We start from the raw sequence: 16,279 nt of genomic DNA, 5'->3' as shown, positions 1-16,279 counted from the left end.
ATTGTTCTAATCATTGACTTAGGATGATAATTTGATTATTGAGTTGGATACCTAAAAAAGATGAAATACATAAAGAAAAAAACGCAAAGAAAAACTCAGTAGCATGTATTGAGTTGGATACACAGCCGCATGATGATTATTTGATTATTGAGGTGGATACAAGGTCGCATGTCTTGTTCAAATACAGCAAGAAAAAAAAATGTCCAAAAGGAAAAACTCATAACCTAATTTTCACAAAAATTTAATAAAAGAAGAAATATATAAAGACAGAGAAGATGAACAAAGAAGAAGAGAGAATAAGCATATTAGCGAAAAAAATAGTATCGCCGCACGGCTATACTCGGGGTTTTTTTAATTTATAATAAAAAGAATATAGACTCTAGTATAGCAGTGCAACTATACTATTTTTGACACCTGGTGAAATGGACGCTAGGTGCCAGGCTGGGTTTTTTGATAATAAAGAGTATAGCCGCCCGGCTATACTCGGATTATTTTATAATAAAGTATAACTGCGCGGTTATACTACAGTTTTTATTATAAAAATATAGTATAGTTGTACGGGTATACCCTTTTTGACGTGGCGACACAGGCGCTAGTGCCAAGCAGGTCCACTTTTTAAAATAAATAGTATCACCGCATAGTTCTACTCGGTTTTTTTAAAGTCAGCCGGTGGCTATAATGCAGTTTTTTATTATTTTAAAACGATAGCCGCTGTACTGTGGTCTTTTAAAAATATTTTTATAAATAGTATAGCTGAGCGACTATACTCTGTGATTTTTTTGTTTTTTAAAATTGTTTTTCCCTGATTTTTGTTTATCGATAAGGATAGTTTAGAGCATTATCCATTACTATTAAGCCATTATTCGAGTCTCTATTGTCCTTTTTTGAGTTTTTGCTTTTCTAGAGCTATCACCCATATAAAGAATTTAGAATTTTTCACATTTAATACTCGTATTGTACACATATGTATGGATTTTTTTACGTTTAATACACTTATTTTTTACATAATTTTCAATTATACACATAATTTTCACATATTATTGAACAAAAATAATATATATTAAAAAAAACTATTAAAATATTATATAGTGGCCGAACTTATCAGTTGTAATTTGCCAAAATATTGCCCAATAAAACACATATGTATTGTATTCATATTTTTCCCGTTCCGTATTTTACTAACTAAAATAATGTGAGAGTCTAAGATTATTTCTTACTTGTTGTAACAAAAATGCAAGATGATGATATTGCAAACTCTTTGCCAACCATCACAACAATTTCAAACAAAGATTTATGGGTATAGTAGTAAGTTAGGTGGTAGTATTCTTCATGTAAAGTGTTGTTTGAAATGTGAAGCAATTACCAAAAACACTCTAACAAAGCATGCAATTCTCTACAACAAATAATGTGTGTAGTAACAAAATTTAGTAGCACTTGAGAGAATGAGGTAGACCAAAGGCAAACATTTCCACAAAAAAAGAAGAAGAAAAAATTGAACTTTCAAATTAATTTCCTATGAAATTTCTCTATGTTCAATATTTGCTTTGTAGTTATTGAAACTAACAAATTAATATATATAAAGTATAAACTAATGCAACTAGAAGGGTCATTTTAAAAAATAAATAAATAAATAGTATAGCCGTGCGGCTATATATTAACACACCCCAAAATAGAATATTTTTACAGTACTAATTTAGTATGTTTCAGTTAATTATTTATTCTATTCCATTTTTGGGTATACCTGCGCGACTATACCCTTTAAGTAGCATCATATGGATTTCTCTTTTTTAATTACTTTAATTAGTAGTTATATTTTAGTTATTATTTACTTAGTGAATAATTAGTATTTAAATATTTTATTTAAAAAAATTGAACATTTTAATTACTATTTATTAAGTAATTCATAAAGTTAATTAAAATATTTAAACTGTAATTATTAACTAAAGAAATAATAATTAAAATATAAGTACTAATTTGACTAATTAAATCGGGCAAAAGATATTATTTAATTACTAAAAATGAAATAAATAATTAACTGAAACATACTAAATTTATATTTATTTTTTTAAAACTAACCTCTCCTTACGAAATTGCGTCTGCAAGGTAACTTTCGTCGGGAGAGGTTTTTTTAAAAGTATAGCCGTCCGGCTATACCCAAAAATAAAATATTTTAAAAGTAGCCGCGCCCGGCTATACCCTTTAAGTAGCATAATATGGATTTCCCTTTTTTAATTACTTTGATTTAGGGGAGGCATTTTAGACTGAAAAATCACAAAAATCAACTGATAATTTATCGCAATGGAACTGCAATCGCGGGAAACCGAACCGCATTTGGGGGTTGCAGTTATGGTATTTGATTTTCAAAACTTACGGTTACCGCAAACCGCGACTATATATATATTTTTTTAATTGCAATTTGTAAATAACATTGGTCCTCAAACAACACAACAGGGTCCTTCAAATCCACTCATCACCACCAACACTTGAGTTTGTAACTTTAATTTGTAATATTGGTGCATTGCATTTTCCTTTTAGTTTGTAATTTTAATTAACTTTGAATTGGATTTTTCCTTTGGGTTATAACTTTAATTCATTTTGCATTGCATTTTCCTTTTGGTTTGTAACTTTAAAGGAATTGGAATTGGAATGTTTGAGAAGTTGAGGTTGTGAATGCTTGAGAAGTTTAACTTTAATTGGAATGCTTCGAATTGTAACTTTAATTTTCTTTAGGTTGTGAATGCTTGAGAAGTTGAGGAGGTTGTGAATTTATATATGCTTGAGAAGTTGAGGTTGTGAATTTATTTATTTAGGTTGTGAATTTATATTTTTGGGTTAAAGTATGCTTAAAATCAAAAGGCTTCAAAAGAAGCATCAAAATTAGGCCTAAAATGTGGAAGATTGGATTTTTATGACACAAAAAGAACTTGCGCTTTTTACGGTTTCAAAAATCACCATACTGTAAATAGTCGGTCGGTTTATGATTTGAGCAAAAATTCACAGTTACTGAACCACAACCGTCCCTACTTTGATTAGTAGTTATTATTTACTTAGTGAATATTAAAAGAAAAAAAGTAGAAAATTCGAAGTTAAAAGACTTTTGTTTGTTGTTCTCCCCCGTCTCCCAAAGCGGGAAAGGCAAAAGCCCTACTGAGTATTTCTCAGGCGGGAGTGTTGCAGAAAAAGAGGATCAATGGCGCCACTAGTGCAAAGCTCTCAACCATGGGTCGAAAAATAGTATGATACTCACTCTCTCTCTCTCTCTCTCCAATATATTCACATTTGGGTAAAAATTTGTTGAATTTGAATTTGATTTTTGTGGGGTTTGTCAGTCGGCCGAAGCAAGTGAAAGATGTGGCTCAGCAGGACGAGGTGGTTCGGGTCCTCACCAACACCCTCGAGACCTCAAATGTAACATATATAGCTTCATTTTCCAAAACCCTACTGCTCTTGTTCCTGTTCATCAGTTTATTCATCTGAATTAATTGGGGTTTTTCTATTTTTCAGTGTCCGCACATGCTCTTCTACGGTCCACCGGGCACCGGAAAAACCACCACTGCTCTCGCCATTGCCCACCAGCTTTTCGGGTTTGCCTCCTCCCGCTCAATCATTTATTAGAATTACAATGGTTCTGTATATGCTTTTAACTCTTAAAAACTGTTATCCCAAATTGCTTTTTCTTCTTTTGGAAATGTTCAATTGGGTTGAGTACCTGCGATATTCTTTCTGGGTAAACTAGGATTTAGTTGATATAGGTTGGACTTTGATCACTATGGATGTGTTATGGTTTTTGGTTTTGTGGTATTTAAATTAAATGATATTATTTGGAAAGATTAAGTATACGAACTACAGCACTATTTATATCCTTTTACTAAAAGTTCAAATTTCAAGAACCGGGATTTATTTACTATACACGTTACTTTGAAAATTTTCTTTGATTTTAACCACAATCTTTTTGCAGACCTGAACTCTACAAGTCTAGAGTGTTGGAGCTCAATGCAAGTGATGATCGTGGGATCAATGTTGTCCGGACAAAGATCAAAGATTTTGCTGCTGTGGCTGTGGGTTCTGCTCAACGTCAAGGGTATGTTCTCGTACCTGAGAGCTCTTATTCCCATGCTCAGTTCTTATATTCTCCATTTCCAATTTTTTGAGATATATTTGCCCTTTCTTCACTGCCTCAGGGGTTACCCTTGTCCACCATTTAAGATCATTATCCTAGATGAGGCGGATTCAATGACAGAAGATGCTCAGGTATGTTTGTTATCTGTTCATTTCTAGTGTCTTTATTTTATTCTTTTTCCTTAAAAAGTATTAAGAATGCCCTCACAATTACTTTCTGCCATGCAGAATGCTCTAAGACGTACAATGGAAACCTACTCCAAAGTCACAAGATTCTTTTTTATATGTAATTATATCAGCAGGTGCACCTTCTCTACTATTTTCTTTGTTTAATTTGGCGATATATAATTCCTTTTTATGTTTTTGCTAAATTTATATTTATGGTAGCCCCAACCTCTTTCTTAATTTTCTATTTGGGGCAGGGTTGATAAAATATAGTTGAGTTTGGGTTTGTTCGGAGGAACTTGCATGCATCCTAATAGTGCCGACTAATCAATTTAGGGTTCTTGATCATTTTCAGTGCCGCATAAAATGTAAAGTTATCCTGATAAAACCTGTTACAATATTTTGAGATAATACCTTCTTTATGAACTGTTCATGTATACTTATATGTCTATGTAGGAAGGCTCATTGAAATGCTCTAAGGTTTTATATCATCAAATGTAAATTGTCATTTACATTAGCAAAGAGCAGGCCTTGCAGTTGGTGATCTATGAGGTTGTCTTTCTGCAGGATCATAGAGCCACTTGCTTCAAGATGTGCAAAGTTTAGGTTTAAGCCACTTTCAGAAGAAATCATGATCAGCCGCGTATTGCATATTTGCCAAGAAGAAGGCCTCAACCTAGATCCAGAGGTGTGTATGTGGCTAAATCTTGGATTAGATATTGTGGTTTGTTGAAAATGGGGATCTTTGCATGAGTGTTGGGTTTCTGACATCATTATACAAAATGTATGATCTACGTTGTAGGTTCTGTCAACACTAAGTTCTATCTCACAAGGTGATCTTCGTCGGGCTATTACATACTTGCAGGTAAGTGGGGGTTATTCAATGAAAATTTGCCTCTTTTTTCGTGTTGATATATCTTTTGTTGAAAAACACGAGAGGTAACTACCAGCAAGAAACAGAATGTGTTACTGTTGTGCCTGTCTATGTTGAATGGGTTATTTGTTTAGTAGCTTGTTTACGTCAAGTATTTGGTATGTTTTTTGCTTCTTAATTGATGATGCATTTTTCATAAAGCATGATGCTAGTTGAAATTCCATTGAGAATTTCTTTGGCTTTCATGCATTGTCTCTTGAAATTTAGCACCCCAAAATTTCTCCATATTTTAAGTTTATTTAATATTTGTTTTGATGCATATTTTTTGGGGTCTGCGTATGATGATATGAGAATATTGTTGAACTGATAACAGTATGATTCTTGAATTCTAAATTGTACTTTTGAAATATTGCAGTCAGCTGCGCGCTTATTTGGATCTTCCATTTCTAAGAAGGAGCTGATTAGTGTCTCTGGGGTAAGTAACAGGAGAGGAAAATTTGATGATGATTTTATTTATCTATTTATATCAGGCAGTAACCTTCGATGCTATTGCATACAAGTTTATGTAGTTGCAACAAATGGGCAATAGTATTTTTTGATTTGAAGTTGCATCCTTGCTCAGCTGGTTCCTGTAATCCCAAATTCTAGCAACTTTTGTCAAGATAATCAGTATATGTCTCATTGCTATTCAGTATTTCTGTTTTCTTGTTTGTTAGCAACTGAAGAAACTTATTACAGCAGAACATTTATGTTCTTCTGACTCCAGCCATTACCCATTTTTAGTCTCACTACATTGGGGGTCCTAGGTACAGTGATCCTAGGATGGGAGATTTGTATTTGATCCTAGATTGAGGATTTAACATGAAATGGCCTCTCTTAAGAATGAATCCAGATATGTGTTTGACAGCCCAAGATATACTTTTGTTTTATTTCAAATCCCTGCCTTGTCCTGATATCTATTATTTGAGTTCTTTAGGTAATCCCGGAGGAGGTTGTCGAGTCATTTTTTGCTGCCTGCAGCGGTGATAACTTTGATTTGGCAAACAAGGAAGTCAACAATGTAATCGCAGAGGGATATCCAGTCTCTCAGATGCTTTCACAGGTTTTATTTTTGTTCTTTTAAATTAATCTAGTGGTCTTTCTTTTATGTAAGATTGTAATACTAATACAATGTTACTTGTAGTTATTTGAGGTGGTGGTTGAATCAGATGACATATCAGATGAACAGAAGGCTAGAATATGCAAAAAAATGGGTGAAGCAGATAAGGTAAGACCGAATTATTGCATTTTATAGGCATGTCAAATGTGTTAGATTATTAGGTTCAATAATTCGAAATTCATTAAACGGGCTCATATTCTGATGGATCCCTAAAAAGGATGTGTTCTCTCAGATGCTGGACATCAACTTTTACATTTTTGGGCATAATATACTGATGATGTAGCCCTATCTTGGGCAAACTTCTACTTTTGCTCCTGTTTATGTGCAGCGTCTCGTTGACGGTGCTGACGAGTACTTGCAGCTGCTTGATGTTGCCAGCAGTGTAATGCGAGCTATGTGTAACATGCCCGAAGATTTCTCTTAGGAATGTTAGGTGGTTTCAGGTAAATTTGTGAACCGGGATGCAGACCCATACGCTGCTAGATCTTGCAGAGACAAAGTTTCTTAAATTCCGAAGAAAAAAAATACTTATTTTGTGAAATATACCAACCACTTATTAGCTATTTTGTTTTCAACACACCAGAGCTTTAGCTAATTGGAATTAGCAGAGCATTACGTGGAAAACATGATAAGGGGTTATTGTAGAGGATTATGATTTCTGAAAGCAACATGATTAAGTCCCTTTCACGTTTACATAATGAAACCGATCCTTAGTGAAATATGCATCATTTTTGCAAAGCAATGAGACTAAGACTGCGGGGTCAAAATCATGCTTGGATTTGATAGGGGTACACATGCGTTACATCTTTGTTGCTGTTGGACAAAATGTCCGTGAAGGAACCCTAATTTTACTTAGATTCACGAGCAGGAAAATCAAAGAAACTTGGCAGCTTCCATGGCAAACTGTGAATCCGTGACGCCATGTGTTACGGCCTACCATACATCAATAATTCTGTACTCTCATTCAAATAGAGACAAGTGTTAGCCATTTACCCGTGAAGTATTTTAAAAACGAGTCACCTATTTGTTCTAAATTGGATGAAAAATAAATTGACATTTAGTTATTATTTTGTTGGAAAATCCCAAATTCAAATTTCACAAATGAAAATTGTTGAATAAAAAGATTGTTAATAAAACAAATGCCGTTGAAAAACATTTAAGCTTTTTGCAATGCTATGATTCTGTTTTTTAAACCCATCTTTGTGAGACAAAATTTCCCTCCAGATTCATCTAAAAAGCAAAGCACCAAGCACCAAGCACATCTTTTCATGACTCTTTCAATAGGGTGGTGGAGATTTCTACTCAACGAGCAAAAGTCACGTCCAAGACGCAAGCAGCCATGGGACTAAAAGATTCATGTGTCTAAATAGTCCAAGTCCACTTGGCCTCGTGCTTGTGCCATGATTGAAATGCTTTCTTTTGGCATTTCGGTCATTTGGATGACTCCTAGTCGTTGATATATTATCAAATTGTGGAATTTATTTGTATTAAATGTTGAAGCTCACACGTTGACAAGAGTTAACCATTGATAAATTGTTGTATCTATTTGCGATTAATGTGTGCATATAAGTCATAGTATTGATGAATGCATTGGCGAACTCTTTTGTATCAACACTCACAATCACGGACGAGATTTCAAATTCTATAAACTAAAGTCAAGTGCATGTTTGGACCCATCTACACCTATGGCCTACCTACCCAACTTAATGCCTTTAATCCCGCCGGGAGCAAGCTTTCAATTTTCTTGGCACCCCCCTCACACTCACTCTTCTCTATATATACAAATCCATATGATCCAATATCAACACAATGAAACAAATGGCAATAGATGATTATGATGACTCCTTCACAAAACCAGGAGCAATCCCATTCAAATGGGAAATCCGACCCGGCGTCCCCAAAATCCAAACCCAACAACAAAAACAACCACTACCACCACCTCCACATCCGCATATTCACAAACACCTTAACCTCAAACCCCCACCATCCGGGTCACTCTTCCTGCCGCCACCGGAGCCCCATACCCGAAGCCGCTCCTTCCGCTCTGCTTCCGCTGCTCGAACCCGGTCCGAGCGCTGGCGATTCGAGCAGCCCGATAACATCCTTGCCCGGCGACCCGGACGACCCGACACCGTTTCAGCCGGGTGCTTCATGTCTCCACTTCTGAGGCGGAAGTCAGCGAGCAATGGCAAAAGGGGGAGCGGAGCTAGAACGGTACCCGTACCCGAGTCCGAACCCGATTACACTTCGGACCTTGAGACGCTGGCCCGGTGGTCTCTGTCGTCGCGGAAATCACTGCTCTCACCGTTCCGTGACTCACCCACGTCCACGTCCTCCTCGTCGTCCCCTCGACCCGTGTGTGACGCTGAGTGGGCCGGGTTCGGGCTCTTTTGAAAGCTTATAGTAAAAAGTTTTTTTACTGTTGTATTTAATTAGTAAGTAATTATGGCAAGCCCAACATGGTTAATTCCTTAATGGGTAAGCTTAGCTCTCTAGTCATACAAGACTAAGAAGAGTACTTGGAAGTTTTTGGTTTTTGGTTTTTTTTGGTACCAGATGGCAAAAAGTAGGTCAAGTCAAAAGGTTTTGTTGATACTTGATCTTGGATGTAGTTGTGGAATGAAAATGGGAAGGAAGGGATAACCTTTCTTTTTATATACATAATGAAAATAAAGATAGAAGGTTGCCTTTTGAAAGGTTTATACTCCTTTTTCCTACATAAACTTGACTTCATTAAAACTTATAATAAAAAGATTAAGAAAGTACCCACAATGTTTGTAAAGGATGTTGGGTATGATCGAATGAAGTCTCTATATTGCTTCTCTTTGCGTTAGGGTGAATACGCCATACTAAAATAATACATTTTTCTTTAGTTTTAGTAGAAGAGAATTGAACTCTTAAGCTAACCTTATCCTAACTCATTTTCCTATCTATCATCAATTGAGAAGTAATACTTATATGTGCATAAGTGAGGAAAAAAGTATGACTCACCCATTAGCAGTTTTTGGTTAATGGGTTTGGATTGGCTTTCGTTTGTGAGCCACGTACTCATGAAGAACAAAGTAGAGGTTGTGAATGAGAATATGAAGCGTGTTCACTAATAAATCAAACCCTTGACATAATCTAATTCTAACTTATTTCCCCGTCTATCCTCAATATCAAACAATACTTACTTATACATGAATAAATATGTGAGGAAAAAAGTTTGAATTGAAATTTGCACAATCACATGCATTATGAGTTATTAGTTATTGGTTAATGAATTTGGATTAGCCTTCGTTTGTGTGTTAATTACTATTCCCAAAAAAAAAAAATTAAAGGACAACAATTTTGAAGCAACTTTATATGGGCCGACCCTTATAAACTGAAAGCCCAACTCAAATCGTATCTTTCATCTTCAAATTACACAACATCCTCTTCCCTCCAAGTCCCAAAGTCCCCAACCAGCACTTAGAACAGCTCCAACAATGAACCACTCGAAAGCTGAATTAGGCAAGCTTAACCAAACCCTTGTCTCATCAAACCCAGAAATCAATTTTTCATATTTATTGATTCTCAGTTAATCTTTCACAGAAAGAAAACAAAAAACGCTAAACATGAACCACTCGAAGCCTCTGTGCCGCAATTACACACCCAATGTAGTGAACCAAGTCCTCACTGCCATGCTAAAAAACCAACCCTTCAATTCCGAGCTCGCTGCCTCAGCCACCACCTCTCAGCCATGGACCTCCGAGTCAGTTTCCCAAGTCCTAATCTCCATACCCAGATTCTTCTTCCAGTCCCCTCGCTCCATCGGTCGCCAACATGGCTTTCGACACCGTGCTCCGTTAAAGCAACGCAATCTCAGACAAGAATCTTATAGGTTCCATAACAACGTGCTCGTTCTTGGCCCAGCTGCCCACAGAGACCTTCACAAGGTTCAGCTGGGATTGGACAAAGCGCTTGAATTCTTCTACTGGGTCGAAACCCATTTTGGGTTTGTTCACAATGAGCAAACTTGTAGGGATATGGCCGTTGTTTTGGCTAGAGGGAATAAATTGAAAGCCCTCTGGGATTTTCTTAAAGAAATATCGAAGAGAGGGAGTGGTGGGCTGGTGACTACCCAGACCATTACGTGTTTGATAAAAGTCCTAGGAGAGGAGGGACTGGTTACTGATGCATTGGCTGCGTTTTATAGAATGAAGCAGTTTCATTGTAAACCTGATGTGTACGCTTATAACACTATTATTTATGCTCTCTGCAGAGTTGGGAATTTTAATAAGGCCCGGTTTTTGTTGGAGCAGATGGAGTTGCCGGGCTTTAGATGCCCGCCGGACGTGTTCACTTATACGATTTTGATTAGTTCTTATTGTAGATATGGCTTGGAGACTGGGTGTAGGAAGGCCACTAGGAGGCGGATATGGGAAGCAAACCACATGTTCCGGAACATGCTTTTCAGAGGCTTTGTCCCTGATGTTGTCACTTACAATTCTTTGATCAATGGCTGTTGCAAAACCTACCGGATCGAGAGGGCTTTGGAGTTGTTTGATGATATGAACAGAATGGGTTGTACCCCCAATCGGGTTACTTACGATTCCTTTATTAGATACTACTCTGCTGTTAATGAGATTGATAAGGCGGTTGATTTGTTACGGAAGATGCAAAATATGAAACATGGAATGCCCACTTCAAGTTCTTACACTCCAATCATTCATGCCTTGTGTGAAGCAGGAAGGGTTATAGAGGCTTGGGATTTTCTTGCTGAGTTGATTGATGGAGGCTCGATACCTAGAGAGTATACTTATAAGTTAGTTTGCAACGCACTAAATTCAGCTGGAGAATTCAATTCGCTTGATAATGATCTGCATAGAAGAATAAAATATGGTATAGAGAGTAGACATAGGCAGATAATGAAGGTGAAGCCGATTATGACTCGCAAAGGATACGATAGCATGGTGGAAACTTGACGTTGTGAAGAAACTAGTTATGGTCAAGAACTGCAGATTATAGTCATTCTTTGACAAACATTTGGAGGTACTAAAGTTCATGCACTTCCGTTGGCTGGCCATACAAAATCTATTGAAGATTAATTGGTAATGAGACAACTTATTTGATGATCCTTGTTGTCGCGTTATAAATTTGTGGCGCTGCTCTTAAGAGGTATCTTAGTTTCAAGCAATTTTGGATCAGCGCCAAGCAGCTCGAATTGCTACAACTCAACTTACTGATGATCCTTGTCATTGTGTTATAAAATTGTGGAGCTGATGTTTAAGATGTGTTGCATGTTTTAAGCAATTCTCAGTCAGCCTCAAGCAGTTTGAATTGCTTGGTGCCATGAGCTGAAAGCTTAGTTCACTGGACTAGATGCTTGGGTCTCAACAATCAGCACAGTTTTGACAAGATCGTCTCCTATTGCTTTTGTAATGAGGGAGAGTTAAAAAGGCGCAACCAAGCTCCAAATTAAGGTCGAAGTTGGTCAACTTCTGTCACGAAGTTCTTCTCACATTGGGGGTATATGGTCAAGTAATTGGAGAGTGAATCCCTTTGTTTCTGCAGATAAGTTTGAAAGAACATGAAAAGCTTATAATACCATCTTATTTCTTTGATGAATATCAAGTTTTAGAGACTTCAAAATTGCATTGAAGATCAGCAATAATAGTATATAATCATAGGGTAATTTTATTTGGACCCAACAATCTTTCTTTTAGACCCAAGATTTGTTCCAAAAATAGCCTTACTCATGAAGAACCCAACCCAACATCTCATTTTCTCTATACACCCAACCAAACCTATTAGAGATATTTAGTGATGTATCCATTCTTAGCACTAATATTATAGATAAACCCTACGCCATTGAATTTCTATAAACAAACCCAAAAAAAAACCCAAAAAATGATAGCTGACCTTATTGAATTTAATATTGATTATTAAATTACTTTGGTGCCCTATTGAGTGTTTTGAGTATTTTTATGAGATTTTGGGGTTAGGCTTGTTTTAAGAAATTGATGGCAGTTTTGTAATTTATAAGAAGTTAAAAGCTTTTTTGTTATGTTGTAAATGAGTTTTGGGTGTGTTTCTAAAGTTCATTTCATATAGGATATTTTTATAATTTGAGCCCCTATATTAGGTATAATAGTGAATCTCCCTAAAAGGTAACTAAAATTGGTTGACAGTTGCCAACGGAGTCTAGCCTAGTGAAAAAAGGCTTTGATTTGGTAGTCCAATGGTCTCAGGTTCGAAATCCTATGAAACCATGGTAGTGTGGTATCTCAAATTCAAACCCCAAATTGCTGACCAAGCAGGCGTTGCCACAAGCTTCACCCCTTCGATAGCACAAAATAGGCCTTACACAACTACGCTCCATCCTGACCCGGCCCACATGTACTTAAATGGTAATTGCAACTTGATGTAAAACTGACCATGAAAATTTAAATTAAATGTTGGGTCTAAAAAAAGATTTGGGTCTTAAAGGCTTAATTATGTACATGCCTTTTTCAACTTATCTCAGATTACACTGTGGTGGAAAACGCTCAGTACCCCAACGTGCAAAATCTCACGTTACCCTTTCCGCGCTTTTTGAAGTCCGCTTAACGTTATCGCTCATCTCCCCAAAATTCCGCAGCAGCTCCTCCCATTTTTTACTGCTCATCGCACCAGTTTTGGGTCGCTATCGCCTCCTCCGCCACCCCAAGCGACTTTACATGGATATCAAAAGAACCAGACGTTGTCCTCTACCACCTCACATCTCACCGCTGCCAACCGTCGTCTGGATCACCGAAAAAAGCAAGAAATTGGCCGGTTTTACCCAAAATCTCCATTGCTCGTTCGGGCGATTCCGAGCACCATTTTCTTCTATCCAGGTATGATTTTTCAACCTCTCGAGTTGTTCTTGCTGCTAGTTGTGTTGGTTAGGAGAAATTTCTTAGTTTTGGAGGGTAAATAAGCGATGAACAGTAACAAAGGGGAGGGGCTACTGCTCGGAATTTTGGGGAGATGAACAGAATATTCAGAACGGAACTTCAAAAACGACGGAAAGGGTAACGTGAGACAGTTTTTGCACGCTGGGGGTACTTTGAGACGCTTTTCCACCACAGGTGGTAATCTGAGATAAGTTGGAAAGCACAGGGGGCATGTACATAATTAAGCCTTAAAAAAATGTTAAGCACAAATCATGACTTGTTAATTTTAATCCCAGAATCATGACAAATTTGTTCAAACCGAAATATGAATTTTGTTTTTACTAAATAAATACATTTCGATAAATCATTTCAGGCATAAACGATGAAAGAAAGCCAAAATATGTTAGGATACCCTACCCAACTAGTACGATGTATTGATTATAAAGATCTCGATCGACATTTCCCTTCAAGTTGTTATTAGTCTTTGTCCTCCACAGATTGGGGTACAGAGCCACAAGTTCTTGGTCCTCATTCATAGCAAGTGACCAGTCTTCTTCTTATTAATTTTTCTTCCGCTGAATCAGCTGCATCATGATTCATGAAATGGGCCATCTGACCAATAATTCTACATTTTGCAAGAAATTTGATCCTGGAGGAACCACACAACCCACAATTTAAATGAGAATGCCCCTTCCATCTGGGCATTATCCATGACCTGAAATCTTTTGTTGGGGTTCAAAAGTGACTTAAGATTTTTAAAATTTTTATTTCATCGGAACACTAAAAGACAGGGAATATTTTTGTTGAGAGAAAAATTTACATGTAACGGGTGTATATAAAATTTTCTTCTCATTAACATTTAGTGCATGAGTATTGTTCACCAAGTATCAAATGAAATATTTATAGTGAGAGAGGTTTTTTTTTTTTTTGGGTCTGAATTATGGTGAGAGAGGTTGTATATACCTGTTACGTGTAAATTTTCTCAAGAGGGAGGCTATCACCAACAATGCATCCATCTTTGGTCGGCCATCGGTGGCTTTTCTCATTTTTATTTTTCTTAATGTGAGATGAAAGATACCAAATTTGGAAACTTCACCATTTCTTGGTTTGTAGTTGGAGTCTTTTCCCCGTTGTTTTTTTTTTTCACTCTCGAAAATCTAAGGCCAGATGGCCCATGCCCCTTTCAAACAACTTATTTTATAAACTCTCTGAATTGCTTGAAAACTGTATCTATATAAAATAAAAATTTTAAAAATATGGCGCCAATGTCACAATCCCTTTGATATACATAAGAGTTTTGGGTGAGGTTGGCCATGCGGCAGCTCACTCACAGAAAGTGGGACCGAGTAGAGCACAAGTGTAGGGGTTTTACAAGTCCGAGTAGAGCATAAATGTAGGGGTTCCACTCTTTGTGAGTAATTTGCCGTAGTAAACCTCATTTATTTTTAACAGATTTTGACTATATTATAAGCTTGTATTATGGCAATAGGGTTTTTAATTGTAAACGTTGTCTCGAGTTGTAATCGAGTCCCTGATTTTTTGTTTTTTTTTGTTTTAGGCAATTAAATCCGTTAACTCGGTAAATAGTTCTAATTAGGTCTAACCGTCCAACTCTATCAATTTATCTATCAAAGTGAGGGGGTAAAAGCGTCATTTCGGGTTCTTTATCCATCATTGACCCCAACTCCACCTTCTTCATCCATCATCAACCCTAACAACCCCACCTCCATCTTCACAAGTTTACAATACAAATTCATATCAAACAGTTTGTAATTGGTAGAAACCACAAATGATTTACTTGGCTCCATTTACATATGCACAACAGGAGATTAATAAGATCAAATCATAGAGCCGATATCAAGGTTATTAAAATTCTTAATCATTATTAGGCAGACTAAGCAGATACCATTTTCTCTCACTTTTTCCCCAACTTTATAGCTCCCTGAATCGGTCATAGAACTATAGCCCATTTCCATTATTGTCATTTACTGCCCATGCATGAATGTGATTGATGAATGCATAGATTGACCTAGCTTCGTCATTTAGTGGTAACGAGTGGAGTGCATAAGCCCCTTTAGAGATAGGGGTGAGCAGCAAGCAGTCCCTTGTATAGGGTTCCAAACAGAGCAAAATTCCCTTTTTGGGTATTCCGAAGGTGTAACCTAGGCAACGAAAAAGGGGCCTGATACTTCAATTAGAGGAGCGACCTCAACCCACTCGCAACCCTTGCTTTTGCCAGCATGACAGCAAGCATGGACTCGTAGCAAGAAGCCAACTGAATGACCAAAGCATCGGTTGCTTCCACTTGCAGCCTTCTTCGACCGCCTTGCTTAGCGCAAGCACCAAGCACGACCTATTTCATTCGACATTCCAAGGCAGGAAGATGGGTTGCAGGTTGGGAGATGGGGGGTGGGTTGCAAGTTGCAGGTTGGGATATGGATTTTGAGTGGGGTGGGATAAGGAGGGGGAAATGGGTTGCGAGAGAGAGGGATTTGGATTTTTAATTTATTTTTATTTTCACTTTTTTTTAGTTTTTTTCTTCAATTTTTAAAATTTAAAATATTTTAATTGAAATGGATGGTTTTAGCCCTCAAATTAACAGCCAATTGACGGATGGACTTAATTGGAATTGATGAGAGAGTTGGATGACCTAATTGCCTCAAAAAAAAGTTTGTGAACCCAATTGTAACTCGAGGTAAAGTTCAGGGACCTCTACAGTTAAAAACCCTATAGCAATATCATATAAAAGACTCTTTCAATACCATTCCGACTATGTGGAATATCATGGCCATGGGTACATCGTACATACACACATAATAAGGCTATAATTAAGTTCCCTATTTATATATTAAATTCTGTTGAATTACTATAAATTTGATCAGCACTCGTTAACTACCATGACGTATTATCTCAACAAATCGTTTTTAATCAATTAGCACTGTTTATACATATATAATTAACTTCATTATTATCCTAAATTAATTTAGAATATCTCAAACAACATAGTAGGAAACCACCCTTGTATTATTTTATAAGTAGTTTGTAGCCACACATATATAAATATATTATCTTGCTTCATACGGT

At 36.7% G+C, this 16,279-nt stretch overlaps 3 protein-coding genes across 3 annotated transcripts; all 3 read left to right on the top strand.

Moving 5' to 3' along the window:
• Window positions 1-3,077: 3,077 nt before the first annotated feature.
• Window positions 3,078-6,880, top strand: EMB1968 (ATPase family associated with various cellular activities (AAA)). The gene is made up of 12 exons (XM_008221378.2): window positions 3,078-3,234; window positions 3,330-3,408; window positions 3,505-3,584; window positions 3,959-4,081; window positions 4,182-4,251; window positions 4,348-4,421; window positions 4,852-4,972; window positions 5,087-5,149; window positions 5,574-5,633; window positions 6,135-6,260; window positions 6,342-6,425; window positions 6,646-6,880. Exons 1-12 carry the CDS (start codon window positions 3,191-3,193, stop codon window positions 6,739-6,741), a joined length of 1,020 nt encoding a protein of 339 aa, XP_008219600.1. The 5' UTR covers window positions 3,078-3,190; the 3' UTR covers window positions 6,742-6,880.
• Window positions 6,881-8,089: 1,209 nt separating this feature from the next.
• Window positions 8,090-9,019, top strand: LOC103319787 (uncharacterized). The gene has a single exon (XM_008221379.2). The coding sequence runs from the start codon at window positions 8,127-8,129 to the stop codon at window positions 8,709-8,711; it is 585 nt and encodes a 194-aa protein (XP_008219601.2). The 5' UTR covers window positions 8,090-8,126; the 3' UTR covers window positions 8,712-9,019.
• Window positions 9,020-9,694: 675 nt separating this feature from the next.
• Window positions 9,695-11,906, top strand: LOC103319910 (Pentatricopeptide repeat (PPR) superfamily protein). The gene has a single exon (XM_008221501.3). The coding sequence runs from the start codon at window positions 9,914-9,916 to the stop codon at window positions 11,261-11,263; it is 1,350 nt and encodes a 449-aa protein (XP_008219723.2). The 5' UTR covers window positions 9,695-9,913; the 3' UTR covers window positions 11,264-11,906.
• Window positions 11,907-16,279: the final 4,373 nt, after the last annotated feature.

This window comes from Prunus mume, linkage group LG2 (assembly GCF_029339155.1).
Source record: "Prunus mume cultivar Tortuosa linkage group LG2, ASM2933915v1, whole genome shotgun sequence".
NCBI classification, from domain to species: Eukaryota; Viridiplantae; Streptophyta; class Magnoliopsida; order Rosales; family Rosaceae; genus Prunus; species Prunus mume.
This window is presented reverse-complemented; position numbering and strand designations above follow the sequence as displayed.

Bases quoted from the DNA above. Each gene is read 5' to 3' on its own strand.
- EMB1968 (XM_008221378.2), top strand. From the start codon at position 3,191: ATGGCGCCACTAGTGCAAAGCTCTCAACCATGGGTCGAAAAATA. The intron at 4,422-4,851 runs GTGCACCTTCTC...GTCTTTCTGCAG, and splicing joins ATATGTAATTATATCAGCAG to GATCATAGAGCCACTTGCTT. The intron at 4,973-5,086 runs GTGTGTATGTGG...TCTACGTTGTAG, and splicing joins GCCTCAACCTAGATCCAGAG to GTTCTGTCAACACTAAGTTC.
- LOC103319787 (XM_008221379.2), top strand. From the start codon at position 8,127: ATGAAACAAATGGCAATAGATGATTATGATGACTCCTTCACAAAACCA.
- LOC103319910 (XM_008221501.3), top strand. From the start codon at position 9,914: ATGAACCACTCGAAGCCTCTGTGCCGCAATTACACACCCAATGTAGTG.